General features: G+C 36.3%; 1 protein-coding gene across 11 annotated transcripts in view; it reads right to left on the reverse strand.

Annotated features, from left to right (window-relative positions):
* The window catches only part of RAB3IP (RAB3A interacting protein), a 73,796-nt gene that overhangs the window by 47,409 nt on the left and 4,106 nt on the right, over positions 1-22,281 (reverse strand). For 10 of the 11 annotated variants that reach the window (XM_033221286.1, XM_033221288.1, XM_033221283.1 and 7 more), the window contains exons 2-3: positions 7,522-7,797; positions 6,528-6,786 (exon numbers count right to left, since the gene is read on the reverse strand). In XM_033221286.1, coding sequence (XP_033077177.1) covers positions 6,528-6,786; positions 7,522-7,797 — 535 coding nt within the window. The remainder of the gene's footprint in view (positions 1-6,527; positions 6,787-7,521; positions 7,798-22,281) is intronic. The other variant, XM_033221293.1, reaches the window with a different exon arrangement.

A 22,281-nucleotide genomic window follows, 5' to 3' on the forward strand; every position in this document is an offset into this window, starting at 1 on the left:
CACTATTCCTATCAAACTACCAATGTCATTTTTCATGGAACTAAAAAAAACTATTTAAAAACTCATATGGAACCACAGAAGAGCCTGAATTGCCAAAGCAATCCTTTGAAAAAAGAAGTCAGAGGTACCATATTACTTGATTTCAATCTATTTTATAAGGTTACAGTAACCAAAACAGCATGGTGCTGGTACAAAAACAGACACATAGACCAATGGAACAAAATACAGAACCCAGAAATAAAGCCATAGACCTACAGCCATCTGATCTTTGACAAAAATCAACAAAAACAAGCAATGAGGAAATGACTCGTTCAATAAATGGTGCTAGGATAGCTGGCTAGGCATATGCAAAAGAATGAAACTGGAACACCCACCCCCTTCACCATACACAAAAATTAACTCAAGACAGATTAAAGATTTCAATGTAAGACCTTAAGCCATAAGAATCCTAGGAAACACCATTCTGGACATCAGCCTTGGGAAAGAATTACCACCATTCAACCCAGCAATCCCATTACTGGGTACATATCCAAAAGAAAACAAATTGTTCTCCCAAAAAGACACATGCACTCACATGTTCATCCCAGTACTATGCACAATAACAAAGATATGGAATCAACCTAGATAGATGCTCATCAACAGTAGATCAGATAAAGAAAATGTAGTGCATATACACCAAGGAATATTATACAGCCATTTAAAAAGAACAAAATTAATTCCTTTGCTGCGGCATGGATGCAGCTGGAAGCTATTATCCCAAGCAAATTAACATAGGAACAGAAAATCAAGTATCACATATTTTTACTTAGAAGTGGGAGCTAAACATTGGCGACTCATGGACCTAAAGATGGGAAAAACAGAAACTGGGGACTACTGGACAGGAGAGGGGAACAAGGGCTGAAAAACTACTGGGTACTACGCTCAGTACCAGGGTGACAGGATTATTCATATCCCAAACCACAGCACTACACAATATACCCAGGTAATAAACCTGTCCATATACCCCCTAAATTTAAAATAAAAGTTGAAAAAAATTTTAACAAGTGAGAGAAGATCCTGAAGTATTTTCAAAGAATTGTAATAGGAGTAATAGGAGATGAAACATAACTTTTCCAGTATGATCTTGAAGACAAAGTACAATCAAAGCAATGGCTACCAAGAGGTGGAAGTGGTCCAGTCAAAGCAAAAGTGGACTGGTCATGGCAACAATCTTTTAGATGCTCAAGGCATTTTGCTGGTTGATGTTCTGGAGGGCCAAAGAATGGTAACATCTGCTTACTATTAGAGTGTTTTGAGAAAGTTAGTCAAAGTTATAGCAGAAAGATGCCCAAGAGAGCTTCACCAGAGTCCTTCTCCACCACAACAATGTTCCTGCTCATTCCTCTCATCAAGGGCAATTTTGTGAGTTTCCATGAAAAAACATTAGGTATACACCTTGCAATCCTTATTTGGCTCCTTCAGATTTGTTGGCAATCTTAAAAAAATATTTAAAAAGCATCCATTTTTCTTCAGCTAATAATGTAAAAAAGACTGCACTGACATGGTTAAATTCCCAGCACCCTCAGTTCTTTAAGGATGAACTAAATGGCTGGTATTATCCTAATAAAAGTGTCTTCAACTTGATGGAGCTTATGTAGAGAAGCAAAATAAAATTTATAGTTTTATCTCATATAAAAAGTTATTAATGTTTACAAATGTCTTTGGCTACAGTTAGTAGAACCAATACTGAATAGGGTTAGCGCAAGTATGTGTTTTTCAATGACTCTCTTTGCAAGCTATCCTACTGGGCTTTATTTTCTAAGTCATTTCATTTTCTTTCCTTTTTTTTTGAGATGGAGTCTCCTTCTGTCGCCCAGGCTAGAGTGCAGTGGCGCAATCTCGGCTCACTGCAAGCTCCACCTCCCGGGTTCACGCCATTCTCCTGCCTCAGCCTCCCAAGCAGCTGGGATTACAGGTGCCTGCCCCCATGCTCGGCTAATTTTTTGTACTTTTAGTAGAAAAGGGGTTTCACCGTGTTAGCCAGGATGGTCTCAATCTCCTGACCTCATGATCCACCCGCCTCGGCCTCCCAAAGTGCTGGGATTACAGGCATGAGCCACCACGCCCAGCTCATTTTAAGAAAAATAAAAGTTGAAAATAACCTCTTACAGCAGATTTCACCTTTTAATGAATGTAAGAATCAACAAGTTTGCTGAAAATGCATATTCCCAAACCTCAACATAATAATTTGATTTCAGCAGATCTGGAGTAGAGTGCAAGGATCTACACTTAACAACAATGCACTAAAGCCCACCTTCCTCCTGAGAATTCCACTAAAAGCTGCTCTTCAGCAATATCCTATGGAAGGCCAATCAGCTAAACGACTACATCATAGTCTCTGGCCTCCCTGCACCTGAAAATAACTGACCACATGCTTGGCCCCCCTACACACACAGTATGGATTTGTTGCTGGGAAGTGGTTGTCCACCCAGGGATTACAATACCCAGCCACCATACATCTAGGTATCGGCATGAAAGAGGTTCACACCAATAGAATGTGAACAAAAGTGGTGTGTATCATATATAAGCCAAGGATTTTTAGAACAAGCTGTACCTTCTCTAAGCTGTCTTTCCCTTTTGTCTCATTGGTTAGATACAAATAACAACAAAACCCTAAGAAATTACAAAGGCCCCAAACAGAGGAGAAACAAATTTCTGAATTATTTCACAGAGAACGGCCTACCAACTATGAACATTTGCTTCAGAGTGTTAAATGAATAAAAATGAACTTCTATTAGGTAAAGTCACTACATTTGGGGGTTACTTTAAGCATCATCCTAATATATCAGGCATTTGTGTATATAAACAACTGTTTAACTGCATATACATGTATATATTCATTTAATCAACAAAATGTATTCAAAATCCATTATAGGCTCAAAATATAATCATGAGCAAAAACATATGCAATTCTTATCCTCATGAATCTCAGAATTATTGAAGCATGTGTGTATAAATGTAGGTTTTTCTATGTGGAGTACTTGAACGGGGTAGGGTAGACAATGAAATAATATAAATGAGTAAGTAGAACTTTCACTTCCAACTAAGATAGAGGAACAGGGATTAGATTTACCACCTGTCTGACACAATTAAAACTCTGAAAAAATATATGGAACAACAATGTGAAGCATCTGATATTAGGCAATAAAAGACAGTGATCCCCCAGAAATGAAAAATAAAAGGTGTACCCCAGATTTGCCCCAGCTTATCTGAAGAGATGAAATAGTTATTAGAAACAAAACATTTATTAAACTGTATCCCAACATATTAAGCAGAGCAAAGTATAAAAAAGATCCAAATCAAACTTTGAGATGAAAACTACAGTATCTAATTTAAAAATATACTGTATGAGATTAACAGATTAGATATTTCAGAAGAAAAGAGTAGTGACTTTGAACACATAGCAATAGAAACTATCCACAATGTAACAGAGAGAGGAAAAAAGGATTTTAAAATGAAAGACTATAACACCAGTGAGCTGTGAGATAAGTTTAAGCCATCTAATGTACACATAATAGGAATCCAGAGGAAAGAAGAGACAGAGGAAGAATGGAAAACTTTTTGAAGATATAAAGGTCAAAATTTCCCAAATTTTATGAAAACTAACAACCTACAGCTTCAAGAAGCTCAACAAATCCCAAGCATAAGAAAGCTGAAGAAAACTACACCAAAGCAAATCATAATCACATTGCTTATGCCAGTGAAAGAGGACTCTCATAAGCAGCCAGAGAGAAAAGACCTAATATGCAGAGGAACAAAGGTAAGGGTAACAGCAGACTTCTTGTGAGAAACAATGTACATGCTTGAAAACACTGAAGAAACATCTTTACAGTACTGAAAGAAAAAAAAATGATCAATCTTAAATTCTTTACTCAGTGAAAATATCTTTCAAAACACAGACATATGAAAGCTAAAAGAATTTATCACCATCAAACATGCACAACAAAAATGTAAAAGGATGTCCCTTAAGCCAAAGGAAAAATGATACCAGTTGGAAATCTGGATCCACATGAAATAAATACCAAAGGAATGAACACACAGATGCCCATGTAGCTAACATTTCTGGTGTTTATCTATGTAAAGAAATATAATGATTCTTTGTTATTATTTAAATCTCTTTAAAAGATAATACTGTTTAATGCAAAAAAATAGTGTCTTGTGGGTTTAAACACACAAAGAAGTAAAACATACAACAACTATTGTACAAAAACTGAGAGGGGAAAATAAAAGTATACTTTTGTAAGGTCTGTACACCAGATATAAAGTAATATATCACCGGAAGGTAGACAAGTGATAAGTTAAATATGTCTACTATAAACCCTAAAACAATCACTAAATTAACACAACAAAGATAAAAGCCACAGGAAGATGAAATTCTTTTAAAAGTATAGAATTCATCCAAAAGAAAGGATTCAAAAAGGAAAAAGGAACAAATGAGACAAATGGAAAACAAACAGTAACATGGTAAATTCAAACCAAACTGTATCATTATCCATTAAATGTAAATAGTCTAAACACCAATTAAAAGACAGAGATAATTACAAAGGATCAAAAGAACAAGACCTAACTATACACTATCTATAAGAAACGGTGGCCGGGCGCTGGCTCAAGCCTGTAATCCCAGCACTTTGGGAGGCCGAGACGGGCGGATCACGAGGTCAGGAGATCGAGACCATCCTGGCTAATACGGTGAACCCCGTCTCTACTAAAAAAATACAAAAAAAAAAACTAGCCGGGCGACGAGGCGGGCGCCTGTAGTCCTAGTACTCGGGAGGCTGAGACAGGAGAATGGCGTGAACCGGGAGGCGGAGCTTGCAGTGAGCTGAGAGCCGGCCACTGCACTCCAGCCTGGGCGGCAGAGCAAGACTCCGTCTCAAAAAAAAAAAAAAAAAAAAAAAAAAAAAAAAAAAAAAAAAGAAACTGGTATTAATAGGGAGACACAACAGTTAACCAAGTAATAAAAAGTATAGAAAATGGCCTCTCAAGATAATAGGACTAAAGAAAATGGCTGTTGACATAGTTTTGATTCACAAGTTGTCACAATTCAGGAAGTATTTTTATATTCAAGAATCCTTTTCGAGCCTTGAGATCTAAGTAAATATTAATACTATTTTACACTCTTCATAAAAGTCACCACATATATGTGTTCACACAACAACATTTCAATTATCTCAACAGTATCTCTAAATATAGCAAATTTGAGATTTCAAAAGAAATTCTCAAGTGAGCTAAGAGATTAGCAATCTGTTCTGATCAATAACCACGTGTTCTCAAAGATGGATATATATACATTCAAAATTTTACCTCTATATAATGTGTGATTTTACTAAAATACTGTCTATTAAGACAACAAAGTCTGAGCCAGATGACAGAAACAAAATGCAACCACATCTCACCACATCCTTTTCCTTTGGGAAGGAACTGGGGATTAAAAAAATGAATATACTACGCTCATGAGAGACACGTATGCTAGGGAAAGGGTGGGAATATATGTTTGTGAAATGTCACAGTAGGCTGGAAATTACACCTATAAATGTTTGCCCTACCTTCTCAATTTTCTAAATGTGAATTGGTATTTCATCTAGGTTGTCAGGTTTATATATGCAGTTTTTCATATTATTCCATTATATGACTTTCGATCTGAGTCTCCAGCGACATCCTGCATTTCACTCCTGCTACTGATAATCTGTCTTTTTGTGAGTCTTGCTAGAGGTTTGCAATTTTATTAATCTTCTTGAAGAACCAACATTTTGTCTCATTCATTTTCTCTATCTTTTCTGTTATCAATTTCATTGATTTTTGCTCTTTATTATTTCCTTCCTTCTACTTGCTCTGGTTTTACTTTGCTCTTCTTTTTACAGGTTCTTAAAGTGGGAGCTTAGATTGTCCATTTGAGACTTTTCCTGTTTTCTAATGTATGCATTTCATTCTATAAATTTCCCTCTGAAATTTAACTGCAGACTCAGGAAAAGAATAAGATATGGCCACAAGTTTGGAAATAAATAGCAAAAACTTTAAAGATGACCAAATGGGAAACACAACAATTTACCAAGAAAAGAAAATTATCCAAGGTAAGATACAGAAAATATTCAAAGTCAGCTTAAACTCCTCAAAACAAAATGACTTAGTCTGAATGACTTCAAGTAAGTAACCATTTAGTCAGCCATGTAATAAGGAGGGAAAACCCTGCATGTAGAATATGGCCCACTCAATCTGCATTACAGATAATACAAGACAGGGAGCAGGCAATGCAGTGGCGCACAGAAGAGTTAACAGAACCACATTTTTCCAGTTAGTAGTCTTAAATGAACTTCTTTACTACTCAACCAATTTCACGGATTCCTAAATGCTGCCTAACAGGAGCTGAGGCTGGGCATATGTGAAGGATAAATGCACAACTGTCATGAATTCATTTCTGTAGGTTACCCCACCCCATGGATATATACTAATTTCTAATATATGGAAGAATAAAATATCTTCTTTCTTACCCTCTGAGCTTTTGCGAGTTCTTCTTTTAATCGTTCATAGCCCTTTTCTCTAACTTCCAAAACAGATGGGCTTCGTAAGCGAGACAGACTATCAGTACTCAACCCAAAAATATCATCACTGCCATCGCAAGCCTCTGTTATAGTAGCACCCTGTAAAAACTCTCTCTCTGCATTATAGTTGTCCTTTCTTGTAGTTAATTTAGTTAATCCAGCTGTGACTCCAGAGGTAGAACAAGGTGCTGGGTCTGTAACATGAAAGCTGTAAAGGAGAAAGACAATTTTCAGAAAATATCAGCATATGCTCCAATAGAACTAGCTTAAAACACAGCTCTAGAACGGCACTACCCAATTTGGTAGCTTCCATATTTAAATAAATAGCATGTCCTCAGTCATAGCCACATTTCAAGTGCTCAGTAGCTACATGTGGTTAATATCTATCATTCATATTAGATAGCACAAAAAATAGAACATTTTCATCAACAGAGAAAGTTCTACAGGACGGTGCTACTCAAGAGCAGGGGTTAACAAATTACAGCCTGCAGCCTAAACCAAGCCTTCCACCTGTTTTTATAAGGCATCAATGAGCAAAGTACAGTTTTTACAATTTCAGATAGTTGAAAAGAAATCTTTAAAGGAGTATTTTGTGACAAATGAAAATTAAATGAAATTCAAAATTCTGTATCTATATATGAAGTTTTATTGGAACACAGCCACTCTAATTCATTTACATACTGCCTATGGCTGCTTTCAAACTCTAAAGGCAGTGTTGAATAGCTGCAACAGAGACTGTATGGCTAGCAAAGCCTAAAATACTATCTGGTCCTTCACATAAAAAGTTTGTCAACCCTGTTCTAGAACATTATCATGTATTTCTTTACAAGGCACACTTAAGTTATTCAAATTTTCTAAAAATAGTAAAACTTAAAATACAGTAACTAAGCAAACTGTCCATTAAAAAAAAAAATCCAAAATAAGTGATTTACTTATTTCCTACCTGATACTAGATATTTCCGCACAATTTAAGCGTCTGGGGGATGAATACACAGGTTGTGTAGGAAGTTCAGAAACATCTAATGCATTTGCCTGAATAGGTACAGAGGATAAAGCTGAAGGGTGTGGCCGGTAGATGACACTTGGTGAGGTAATCTGCTCTTGAGTTTCCGATTCATACACACCAAGAAGGTCCGGAGAAGTAGGTGAAGCAAGGTTTACTTCATGGAAGCCTTCCAAGGGATCATTAGCCATAGCAAAAGCCTCATCATAAGATAACCTATGTTAAAAAAAAATCAGATACTTATTTTTAAATAACATTTAAAACTAAATTAAAATGTATAAATTATAAAATGTGTTTAACAGTCCATTGTAAATTACAAGCTTACAATAAAAGAGCCTTTTAAAAAAACCACTATCACATGGTGGTATACGCCTGTAGTACCAGCTGCTCAGGAAGATGAGGTGGGAGGATTGCTTGATCCCAAATGGAGGCTGCAGTGAGCCGTGATCACAACCCTGCACTCCAGCCTAGGTGAAAGGGCAAGACCTTGTGTCCACTCAAAAAACAAAAACAAACCACCACAATCACTTAACATTTACTAAGCGATCTCAGAGTATAACTACTATAAAAGGCAAACAATCTGATTTAGAAGAAACCTGAAAGTGATAAGCAATTCTGTTAAAGTGAGAATAATCAATTAGTATGAGGAATGAATAAAAATTGGCTTAATTTTAAAAAATATTTTAAAATTATTAAATGTTTACATTAAAATAAATTCTCTCAGTATACTATTTAAATATGAAAATACTAAAAACAAAATCTAACAGTATTATGCAATCTTAGATTCAATAACAATTATACTATGCTGTGAAACTCTTAAAACAATGTTTTTAACAGAGAACATTGTATTTATCATGTACAACACGTTTGAAGGCACATACACATTGTGAAATGGCTAACTAGCTAATTAACAAATCATTACCTCATGCCATTATTTTGTGATGAGAACACTCAACATCTACTCTGCATTTTTCAAGTATTTACAATATATCATCAGGAATTACAGTCATCTCGCTATACCACAGATCTCTCAAATACATGTTTAACTTTGTGATTATACATGACTTTGGTTAGAGTAGAAAGGCAGTAAAGACACACACTCTCTCATACCTGTCACCCACATTATGAAACTGTTAACATTTTTGAGCCATTTGAGAATGTTCAGACATAATGCCCACTTAATATCTCAATGTATACATATACACTGTGTGTGTGTGTGTGTATCTGTGTATGTGTGTATCCTAAGCACAAGGACATTCTCCTATCTAACCACAAAATCATCATCAAAATCTGGAAGTTAACATTGATCAAAATTACCATCTAATCAACAGGCCCCATTCAAATTTCACTAATTGTTCCAACAATATCCTTTATACGTACAGGATCCAATCCTGGATAATGTGTTTCATTTCTATAAGCCTTAAGTTTCTCCTCTGATGAGATTAGAATGGTGATAACACTAGTCTCTCCCTTGTCCTGGTTGCCGTGTGGATTGAAGGAGACAATCCATGTAAAGTATTTTGTAGAGTACTATGTACCTAACACACAGTATGGCCTCAATAAACATGAATTATCATAGCACAGGCACTAACAATACCACATATGCTTCAGGTTCTCCGTAAGCAAAAAACAGTTCATGTAACTATTCAATTACATCACAAAGTTTACATGGAAACTAACAAGTGAACCACTCAAGTTTTTCCTCTGAAGATTTCAAAGCTAAATGGTATCTTACAAATTCTTTATTGATTTTCCACTGTCTGCTGGATAGAGACCAAACTTGTTAGCCAAAAAAATAAGGTCTTCTAGGATCTGAACCCAATCTCTCTTTCCAATTTTTTTTCCTTCCTATGATAGCACTTAGACAGTTGCGGATAATATCTTCCCGGAACTTAAAAAATGCCAAACAGGCCCGGCTTGGTGGCTCACACCTATAATCCCAGCACTTTGGGAGGCCGAGGTGGGTGGATTGAGGTCAGAAGTTCAAAACCAGCCTGGCCAACATGGTGAAACCCTGTCTCTACTAAAAATACAAAAATTAGCTGGGCATGGTGGCCCATGCCTGTAATCCCAGCTACTCAGGAGGCTGAGGCAGGAGAATCATTTGAACCCCAGGAGGCGGAGGTGGCAGTGAGCTGAAACACTGTACTTCAGCCTGGGCGACAGACTGAGATTCCACCTCAAAAAAAAAAAAAAAAAAAGCCAAACAAAACAACATAGCACATCATTTCTTCCAAAAGATAGAGAAGTATTCATTTGTTAAACTAGCTGAAAAATTTAACTCTCAAATCCTTAATAAAAAGTGTTAAAAATAATCCAAGTAGAGAAAAAAACAAAAAAGATTTCAGTAAAGTTGAAAGAGATCAAACTCAGTATCATTTCAAAATTACAAATTAGGGGGGAGAGGGGAGGGATAGCATTAGGAGATATACCTAATGTAAATGAGTTAATGCGTGCAGCACACCAACATGGCACATGTATACATATGTAACAAACCTGCACGTTGTGCACATGTACCCTAGAACTTAAAAGTATAACAAAAAAAAGCCCAACATTTAAAAAAAAAAATACAAATTAGTATGTGTCACAGACTTTCCAGCATATAGACAACCCAAAGTGCAACAACTCAATCTACAAATGACAAATTTCAAATCCAATAAGCTATTTATTAATAGTAAGTGGTTTATTCTTCAAAACGGAACTAGTCTTTGTTTTTTTCACATAAAATATTCACTGTGCCAAATGAAAGATGAGATTAATAAGGAATGTAAGGTGTTTAATACTCCATTAAAATTTATTGTTTTTTCACCCCAAAGAACTTTCATTTTTTATTCATAATCCATATACCTACATATACCAAGAAAACAGCTATATTCAAAGTACATAATTCATTTTCACTTGAATATAGTTCAGGCAAGTACACTAACCAATTCATTACCATAAAAAAACCTTTGTATTAGGTTTGCATTCAACTTTGACATTTTAATCAGTAACTATTTATGATTCTTTCTTTTATCCTATGTACTATGAATTCACCTCTCTATATCCTGAAGGTTCGCTGAATCATAAAATGTAAAAGCATTTGCATTTCTGGAAATACAAAACAGTACAAATCCTACGAAGGAAAATTTAGCAATAACTACAAAATGACATTAAACCTGTGACCAAGCATGCCACTCCTGGGGCTTTATCCTAAAGATAAACTGGCAACATGAAAAGCAGCACTCTTTGTAATAGCAAAACACTGATTTAATGAACCAGGGTACACCCTCATAATGAAGCACTGCACAGATGTAAAATACATATCCATATATCGCTATGAAGTGACCTTGAAGATATACCAGTAAGTTAAAAAAACAGGATAAATAACAGTAAACTACCTTTTATCTAAAAAAGGAGAATAAAAATATAAATATATATACATATATATACACACATATATATGTGTGTATATATATCTTTTTATAATGGAAAGGCTGGGTTCAGTGGCTCACACCTGTAATCCCAAAAACTTGACACACAGAGGCAGGAGGCCAGCTTGTGGCCAAGACTTAAAGACCAGCCTGGGCAACATAGTGAGACCTTGTCTTTATGAAAAGTTGTAAAATTAGCTGGGTGTGATGGTGCAGGCCTATAGTCCCAACCACTTGGAAAGTTAAGATGGGAGGATGGCTTGAGCTGAGGAATTTGAGGTTACAGTGAGCTTTGATCATACCACTGCACTCCAGCCTGGGTGAAAGAGCAAGACCCTGTCTCCAAAAAAAAAAAAAAAAAAAAAAAAAAAAAAAAAAAAAGAACGAAAGGAAAAAATGGTTACCTACAGAAGGAGAGAAGACAGTGAAAAATATGAAAGCTAGACTTTTTTCTAAAAGTATCTTACTTTACAGATTTGATTTTGAGCTTGCAACTATGTAAACAATAAAAATTAAAGTTTAAAAAAGAACCCCTAAACATAAAGCAAATAAACTTGTGTATTGAGATGGTAGCTTAACCACACAGAAATGAACTACATCAAGTGATTTTAAAACACAATAGAAATATATATCCCTAATGGAATGTATTCTAAAAGCAAAAGGAAGTGAAAAAAGTCATAAACTATTTTCAATATTAATAATAGTAGCAATATTGATACTGTTATTCTGAAACTTTGTATAAGATGAAGCAAATAAGCTATGCTAATGTCATTTGGAACTAAGATTTTCAGCATATTAGAAAAAATACAAATACAAAATCAAAGAATTTAAATCCTAGAGGCCTAAATTTGACTCAGAAACACCAGAAAAAAAATTCTAACTTTATCCAATGAAAAGGCATAGCAACACTGACCAATTCAGGAGCAATAAGCACCCATGTGCTCAGAGTAATACTATGTCCTCCAAAAAGGAACACAGGCTCCCTGGGAAAATGGCTGATTCCAGCCTGGGACAGAAACGGACGAAAGGACCCTGGAACATCTTGTTATACCAGAAAGCAAGTACACTATCAAAAACCACTGGACTGATATCAAAAGGACTCCCACTAACCAAAAACAGGACAATCTGAGCATCAAAAAGGATAATATCTGCAAAGAACTGAAAGGCAAATATTTTTAAATCCATTAGGTCATAATGACACTAAAAATAAAGCTAAGTACCTCACTGGCCTTCTTTGATCAATGCTATGGAACCAATTCATTATTTTCAAAACTGGTAAATAAAATGAAAGAATGAAGTATTTTATCTGGCTTCCCTGTACATCAAGGAACTGAACAGCTCATGAGAAAGAGTTCTTTTTAGCAGAATTCCATTTAATAAATATAACTTTGGAATCCTAATGAAATAATGGATTTAGGGCAGTAATTATTTAAATAGCTATTAAAACCGTAAGGTAAAAGGTTGTTTGAGGAACTTTATAGTTAATCAATCAGAACAACAGTACGGGAACTCACTGATCACATCTTGTCACAAAAAGGGAGACAATCTAACATTATGTATATTATGTGGCAAATAAGAAATGATCATCACTGCCATTAATGAAGCATTCTGGCCCCTCTAAGAAAAAAAAAAAAACCCCAAACCAAACAAGCCTCTTGATGGTCATCAGTTTATAGTAAATACAGAGGAGAAAGGAACATGTTAAATAACACCACAGGGACAAAAACAGCAAAATCTAGACTTTGGGAAACTCTCATCATAAACAAACCAGCTGGTTTTTCCAATAAACTGTAAAAAAAAAAGAGGTAGAGGAAATTTATAGACTTAAGAGAAATAACTAAACACAATCTGTGGGCCTTGTTTGGATTCTTCTTTGAATAAACCAACTGTAAAAACAAATTAAGTTATTAGGAATTATAGCTAATTTTAGGGATAATAATAGTATAATGGTTATAATTTTAAAATCCTTATCTTTTAAAGATACACACTGAAGTATTTATAGATGAAATAAGGTTACTTGGATTTGCTTCAAAATAATCCAGGGAGAGAGGAAGGAAGGGAACAGGGAGCCAAGGAGCCAAGTCATTCAACTACCAGTCCCAGTCTCACAGGAAGTTAAGGTGGCTCCCCCCATAACAGCTAGTATTTGTTGGGCACTTACTAAAATATTAAGTATAGTGCATCTATGCCTGAGGAAACTGTAGCTTCGAGTAGTCAAAATTAAAGCCTACCATTATTACATTCTACCATCCAAGCTCTTAACCACCACGACACACCTACTACTACAAGCAGAACTGCTTTGCCACTCCATTGTTCCACTGTTCTAGTGAAAATGCTTCTCTTAGTTTTGAATTAAAATCCATCACGCCTGCAACATTAACCCTATTTTTCCCACATATAAACACAGTATTTCAGCCATTCTTTCAGCAAATATTTACTAATGACTTACTCTGTATTAGGCTCTGGGGAAAGATGAAAAATCTACTCTCCCTTCAGACAGCCTAACAGAGTAGGAAACTGACAAGTAGAGGCAATGATACGTGATAAATGCCACAGAAGACGCAAACAAACTCAGAGACCACACAGGAAGGACAAATAAATCAGAGGCAAAGGATTCTCGAAAAAATAAAGCCAAAGGAAAGATCCAAACAAGGAGTAGGAAATGAGAAAGACAAAACCTCTGTAAGGGATATCCAGACATATCTATCGTGTGAAAGCAAAGCATTTATACGAAACACAGATACTTCATTAGCTGCAGCACAAGCTATGAATATAAGGTACAAGTCTCCAAGAGAGGCAAGTTTGAATCCCATTTCTGTTAAATTACTGAGACAATCTGAGGCTAGGTTCTCCCATCTGGAAATCTGTGCCTTGGTTTTGCTACCTAACAGAATGAAAATTAAAAGGGATAATACTATATAACAGCGGTCCTCAACCTTTTTGGCCCCAGGGACCAGTTTCATGGAAGACAATTTTTCCACAGACAGGGCAGAGGGTGGGAGGGGATAGTTTCGGGATGAAACGGTTCCACCTCCGATCATCAGGCATTAGATTCTCTTAAGAATCACGCAACCTAGATCCCTCGCATGTGCAGTTCACAATACGGTTCGCACTCCTATGAGAATCTAATGCAGCTGCTGAACTGACAGGAGGTGGAGCTCAGGTGGGAATGCTCACCTGTCCGCCACTTACCTTCTGCCACTTACCTCCTGCTGTGTGGCCCAATTCTTAACAGGCCACAGACCACTTTTGGTCCACAGCCCAGGGACTGAGGACCCCTGCTATATAGCACTTAGGACAACGCCTCTGAGCAGTGCTTCTAACCTACAATGTTTTCCTTCTGGGGGATATATTTAAACACTGTCTAAATTCAAGTCACTTCTGAAAAGGAGATTATTTTGAGGTTAAATGTAATCCCTTTTTCAAGCACGTGAAATTTCCATAAAATATAATTTAGCTGGTAATGAGTTTCCAATCTCAGTGGTCTGAAAATCTTTTGCCCTTTAAATATATAGAAGCTTTAAGATTTATTTCACATGCAACGTCTTTATAAGAGTAAAATAAACTACTATTTTTAAGCAGTAGTATCTTTTGCATTAAGCAATGAGTGATTCAAAAAGAACTAATTTCAATTGAAGATTATCCCAGTTAATAAATTAAACTTGTCAAGGATCATGACCGATATGTAAAAAAGATGATCACACTAAATTCTTATGGGTGAAGTACCAACACAACTTGGCTGGCCTTATTATTGAGCTCCAGGTAAAAAAGCCAACTGCAGACCAGAAGAAAAAGTTGATCAAAACAATTTGCTTCTGATCCCCAATATGCATTTCCTGTTAATTTTTCTTTCTCGAAGTCAGTACTATCACAGCAAAAACAACAGCCAATCTTTACTGAAGGTTAACTATGTGTCAGATAGTGGTGCTAAGAATTTCATACATATTACCTCATTTAATAAATGCCTAGAAAGATCCTAATAACTTCTTATGAAATTTATTCTAATTAAAGTGAATTTTTTAAATGTTTCTTGAAAACAAAAGATATCCCTAGGACAACTCAAGAAATTAGGATTAATGGGAAAATATTTTCAGTGAAACATCTGAAGAACATGAATAAAATGAATATACGTATTTTAAATGAAATCTAGCAACTTGATTTATATCAGTAGTCCAAAAGAAAAAATAAAATCCATTTTTCCATAAAATGCACATTCCCCTAATTTGGACTTACCTTGACAAATGGGAAACATAGGATTTTAATTTTAGAAAAATAAAAACTAAAGCTGTTTTTATCTTTTTTCATATCAATTTAAAGCATGTGAAAATTAAATAATTTGAATTCTATATTTACTAAAATTCCTCAAAGCACTACACTCAGAAAGTAAATCATTTCCAACAAAGGAGGTAATATGGTAACACAGCAGAGTAGAAGCATCACTACCTGAAGAAGAAAGCTAAGGCTCCTGATCAAGCTCTGAGGTCTATCTATGAACCTGGGCAGGTAACTTATCTGGGCCCAAATATCTTCATCTATTTCATTGTAGAACTGGATCAAACAATCCTGGGAGATAAAGGAGTATACTCTTCTACTAGAAGAAAGGCCAATAGGGTAACTTAGCCAGTATTCACTACCTCACCAAATAGCTTGTACTCTGGAATCAGTCTCAAATCTTGGCTTCACCAGTTACTAATAAAGTATCCTAGGGATCTAAGTCTCAATTTCTCATCTGAAAATGGAGATGACAGGTCAGGCACAGTGGCTCATGCCCTAATTTCAGCACTTTGGAAGGCCAAGACAGGAGAGTTGCTTGAGCCCAAGGAGTGTAAGCAACAACCCAAAGCAATATAGCGAGACCCCGTCTCTATAAAAAATTTTAAAATTAGGAGTGGGTGGTGGCATACACCTGTGGTCCCAGCTACTTGGGAGGCTGATGTGGGAGGATAGCCTGAGCCAGGGAGGTTGAGGCTGTAGTGAACTGTGATCGTGCCACTGCACTCCAGCCTGGGCAACAAAGAAAGACCCTCTCTCTCTCTCTCTGTCACACACACACACACACACACACACACACACGGGTAAGGGGAGATAACTGTACTATCTCCTAAGGTAGTCATGAGAATTAAAGGACTTAGCATGGTATCTGGCACTTACCAATTAAGATTGGCTGTTACTATTATAATGATCTCTAGGTCATTTCCTAATACTTGCCAAATATTTCGATCATACGGTATCAGCACAAGCACTATCATTAACAACAAAAAGCAAGGTGTTGAGTTTGGGTTTAAATATAATATTAACAATTAAAAGCTTATTGTTTTGAATGATTTTTCTCAAAAAAAGTAAACATCTATATATTATACTGTAGTACAATTTTGTTTTACTATTATCACAATAATAGAAATTAAATATTCCAAGGCATGTCAAAAGAAAAGGTTTAAAGATTATGTAAGCACTATTTTCCTCTTTCAATTTATTCACAGACAGTTGTGGAAGGGGGGCAGGGAGGAAAGTATAGACGCTTTTTAAATTCCCAAATGACTTCTTAATTTAACATGAATTATGAAAGAAACAGTTTCTGAGATTAAAAATGAGACTGCTACTTCAATAGCATATAATTGAACTGTGATAAATTCCATCAATTAGTTACAAATTCCATCACTTCTTTAAAAACCTTCAACATTTACTATATATATTAAATACATTTATTTTATACATATATGTGATAAATTATATTTATTCTTGTTGAAATGGAAGGATGATCGCCAGCTTCAACTCCTCCGGGCAAATCCTGGTACTAAGTTCCAAGAATACAGGTACAAATGGACCAAAGATGCAGCACACAGTCTCTACGAGCCACTGCGAGATTATTCTGAGAGTTGTGGGGAGGGAAGGGGGAAGAAGAAGAATGTTTCAGGGAAAAGTAAAATATAAGTCAGATTTTAAATGCTGAATACAAGTCCAGTAGACGCGCAAGGGTAATAGGATAGCACAGTCAAGGAATAAGGCTCTGGCACTAATAAAACTAACAAAGGAGAGAGTAACAGAAAAGCAGGCTGGAGAGGCGGACTGTGAGAGACCATTAAAAGCCTTCTTTAAAAGAGAAAATGCTGCTTAAAGTTTATCCTGAAGAGATGTTGAGATCTACATTTTAGAAAGTATACATGCATTGTAATGTGGTCGTTTAAAAATTACTCCCAAGGCAATGAGAACTTTACTAGAGAGACTAGAGGCCGTTTAAAAGATTACTGTCTGATCTAATGCCAAGGTCATGGACCAGAAATGAGGGGATGGAGGCATATACACATATGGAAAACATTCAGAAAAGCTTCATTTGTATTTATTCACGAACACACAGTTATTCCAGTTAATCTTCAGAGCATTCATTTGAAATGGTTCTTATCCCTATTTTACAGATATAAAAAATTGAAGCTCAGAGAGATTAATGTTGTCAAATAGTCAAAAAGTAACAGAGGTAGTATTCAAACTCTGGTGTGTCTGACTCTAACACCTAACTCCACTACATCTGAGATACACTTAGAAGGTGAAATGGATAGAGAGTAGGGAGATGGGAATACAGGTTAAATCACAGCAAAGAATCTCTAAGAAGTGAACAATTCTGGGTTCAGCAAACCACCATGGCACGTGTATACTTATGTAACAAACCTGCATGTTCTGCACATGTATCCCAGAACTTAAAGTATAAAAAAAAGTAAACAATCCAAACAGAATAATTATGTTTAATCTCTGAACCCTTCTCTTACTTTCACAAAGACAAAACTGAAGTTTCTCTAAAGCACTGCTATTGAAATGAGCATCTGCTATTGCTTTGTGTTCTATTATTTTCTCGAAGTTGACAACCGCGTGGTTCTTCCAATTGAAGCCCCCATTCGCATAATAATTATTTCCCAGGACTTCTTACACTCATGAACTGTCTCCACACTAGGATTAAAAACAGACGCAGTCCCCGGACGCTTAAATCAAACTACATTTACCGCTATACGACCAGGCGTCTACTACGGATGATGCTCAGAAATCTGCGGCGCCAACCACAGCTTTATACCTATCTTCGTAGAACTAATTCCACTAAAAATTTTTGAAATAGGACCCGTATTTACCCTATAAACTTACCACACCCTACTCCATACTCTTAATACACCTTCACCCCATAAATCTCTACAAAATATCTCTACAGACCCACTGTACAGCTGCCCCAGCATTAACCTTTTAAGTTAAAGACCGAAACTACACCTCTCTACAGTGAAATGCCCCAACTAGATACATCTATGTGACCCAGCATCATCATATCCATACTCCTCACACTATACCTCACCATCCAACTAAAACTATTAAACACAAATTATTATTTACACCTCTCAAAAAAAAATTGACACACAAAACTGTAACAACCCTTGAGAATCAAAATGAACGAAAATCTATTTACCCCATTCATCGCCCCAACAATTCTAAGCCTGCCTGCTGTAGTACCCATCATTCTACTTCCCTCCTTACTAATTCCAACTTCCAAGCACCTTATCAACAATTGACTAATTATCATCCAACAAAAATTAATTCAACTTATCCTAAAACAAATAATAACAATTCACAATACCAAAGGACAAATCTGATCCCTCATACTAATATCCCTAATTACCTTTATTACCATAACCAACCTCCTCAGACTTCTACCTCACTCATTTACACCAACCACCCTATATTATTTTTGTTATCATTTCCTCCTCTGTTTTGCTACTATGCCACAATTTAAAATATTTATTTGGCTCCTTACAGGACTTGGAAAAAAACAGCATATAAATCAAAATAAACAGAAACTTGAATTTACTATAGTACCCATATCCCTGTGTATTTTCTTTAAAAGTATAGATATTTTATATCAAGGAATTAGTGTTAATTTTTTAAGTTTGTAATAACAAAAGCAGGAAATGTAGATTAAAATGAAAAAATAAAAAACAAAGTTTGTAAAAGTACTGTAGTTAACTGCTCTTATCTTTGGGAAATACATACTGAAATATCTACAGGGGAAATTACACAGGACTTGCAATTTGTTTCAAAATAATATAGAAGTGGGAGAAGCAGATGGATGAGGACTGATCATTGTTGACAGTTACTGGGCTACATGATGGAAACTTTCAGGTTTATTACAGTACTGTGTCTACTTATCTTATTTGAAACTCTCGGTAATTATAATGCTCTCAAAATAAAAAGGGAAGTTCAAAATGTATTCAAATACTGTATAATAAAGGAGGAAAAAACAAAACAAGCATATATATAAATTCATTTTTTCATTAGCTTTCATAATAATGTTTTTTTTTTTTTTTTTTTTGAGACGGAGTCTCGCTCTGTCGCCAGGGCTGGAGTGCAGTGGCCGGATCTCAGCTCACTGCAAGCTCCGCCTCCCGGGTGCACGCCATTCTCCTGCCTCAGCCTCCCGAGTAGCTGGGACTACAGGCGCCCGCCACCTCGCCCGGCTAGTTTTTGTATTTTTTAGTAGAGACGGGGTTTCACAGTGTTAGCCAGGATGGTCTCGATCTCCTGACCTCGTGATCCGCCCGTCTCGGCCTCCCAAAGTGCTGGGATTACAGGCTTGAGCCACCGCGCCGGCCCATAATAATGTTAAAGTTGGCTTCCCAAACTAACATTTTAGTTACGACGAAAAAAATCGCATTTGTCATGGCCGGGCGCGGTGGCTCAAGCCTGTAATCCCAGCACTTTGGGAGGCCGAGACGGGTGGATCACGAGGTCAGGAGATCGAGACCATCCTGGCTAACACGGTGAAACCCCATCTCTACTAAAAAATACAAAAAACTAGCCGGGCGACGAGGCGGGCGCCTGTAGTCCCAGCTACTCCGGAGGCTGAGACAGGAGAATGGCGTGAACCCGGGAGGCGGAGCTTGCAGTGAGCTGAGAGCCGGCCACTGCACTCCAGCCTGGGCGACAGAGCGAGACTCCGTCTCAAAAAAAAAAAAAATCGCATTTGTCTTTTAAGAAGCGTTCTATGTCTATAAATGCAAATGTCATTAATAGCCCAAGGGCAAAATTAGTCAAATGATTAATCAGGCTACACAATTTTCCCATTTTTATTAAAATAGATCACAAATGAATTCCCACTAATTCCACAATACTTTTGTTTTTGTTTTTGAGATGCAGTTGCGCTCTGTTGCCCAGGCTGGAGTGCAGTGGCACAATCTCAGCTCACTGTAACATATGTCTCCTGAGTAGCTGGGATTACAGGCGCCCGTCACCACACCCAGCTAATTTTTTGTATTTTTAGTAGAGATGGGGTTTTGCCATGTTGACCAGGTTTGTCTCAAACTCCTGACCTCAAGTAACTATCAGGAGTAACTGTTAATCGTTTAAATTAACAGAACACTGCATGTTCTCACTCATAAGTGGGAGATGAACAATGAGAACACATGGACACAGGGAGGGGAATATCACACCTGTGGAGCCTGTTGGGGAGTTGGGGGCTAGGGGAGGGATAGCATTAGGAGAAATATCCAATGTAGATGATGGGTTGATGGGTGCAGCAAACCACCATGGGACGTATATACCTATGTAACAAACCTGCACCTTCTGCACATGTATCCCAGAACTTACAAGTATAATTTTTTAAAAAAATCATTTTCCAAATTTCTTTTTCTCAATAATGGAAGCCTCATTTTATATATCCTCTTAAGAATATATGTCAACTAAACATTCAATAGGCGCTAAAGTATGCACTGACTGAATAAATAAACAAGAGTCTTTAGAGAATGAATGAATAGCAAAGCAGTAAAGACTGGAGACAGTTATTCAGGCTACATTTTTGCTGAAAAAGATAGAAATGAAACAGTAAGTACCTTGTGAGAGTATCAAAACTGGAGAAATTGAAGTTTGAGAAAACCTGAGCATTTTAACAGACTAATTTCAGAAAACCTTCCTTCTAGTTCAGATTCTGTCACTGACAAGCTGTGCGAACTGACACAAGTCATTTAATCTCTCTAAGCCTCAGTTTTGACATCTATAATGGTAGTGGTATTATCTCCCCTGCCTACATTTGAGAAAATCAAATGGCATATCAATTTTAAAATGTTGTACACGTTGTAAAGCACAATACAAATGTATGATTTTATAAAGATCTAAGAAAGAAAAAAGTAATGGGGGGAAATAGCAAAAGCATACTGAAGGAGATGGGTCTCACAAATCAGAAGGGATCTTTATTTATCTTAGATAAAAAGGAAAGAAGGGGAAAACTAGTCTTTCTAAGGCATGTGGTTTAAATATGATTCTTTTCCCCACAGGGAACTGATACAAACTTGCTTATTGTTTTTTCAAACTTATTTTGGTTTTTCCTTTATACTTTATCCTTATCTGACAACCAGGTGCCCCCAAACAAATATTCAATACTATTACTTTTATCTGGGCATATCAAATTACAATTCACTTATTTAAGTGGTTCTAAGCTATCATCTGTATGCTCCTTTATGCTTATACGGCATTCTCACATTCTTGAATAGAGTTTCTTTATACTAAAAACTGTCAATTCATATACTTATATCCGTACCCCTCAGGAGAATTTCATTAACTTACCATTATGCTTATATTTACAATCCTGTTGTTAACTACAAGCATCAAATCTTCCATGAACTTGAACTATTTGAATAATTTTCATTCTTTTTCCTCTAAGTAATATCACTTTATGGCTATAGTTATCTAATTTCATGTTGCCCATATTCTAAGATAAATCAGGTTACTTTTTCCACTTTTCTCTAACCAAGACTATGTAAGATGTAAGCTCATAAAGCTACCTCATTTAGTTGTAAGTTGAAAAAGAAAGCAGAAGGGAAAATAGAGATAGCAAGTTAATGCTCCCAGTTGTGTAAGTATCTTCCTCTTCCTTCCTTTGTCCCTTCATTTCTCATTCAATGTTCATTTCAATTTCTGCTGCTAGATCAGCTTCAATACACCATAACATTCTTAACTGATCATCCATCACCAAACATAGCACAGTACCTACCAGGCCCAATGTTAAAGCTATAGAATGAGGTAAGCCCTACTCTCGAAGAACTTGTAGACTACAGGAAGAGACCATCTTGTCAACAAACATGTTTCTAGGTCCCTAGAAACAGTTACAAATACAACACAAATATCAAAGCTCATAAATACCAAAAAAGAGATACTCAGTATTACAAAAGCATAAAATTTTTTAAAAGAGTACTACCTGGTACAACTAAGGAAAGCAGTACAAAAAAAGGACAAACTAGCTAGAAAGCAGTTTACAAAGGCTCAG

The sequence above is a fragment of the Trachypithecus francoisi genome, unplaced genomic scaffold, assembly GCF_009764315.1.
Source record: "Trachypithecus francoisi isolate TF-2019V2 unplaced genomic scaffold, Tfra_2.0 Lachesis_group11, whole genome shotgun sequence".
In the NCBI taxonomy this organism is placed as follows: Eukaryota; Metazoa; Chordata; class Mammalia; order Primates; family Cercopithecidae; genus Trachypithecus; species Trachypithecus francoisi.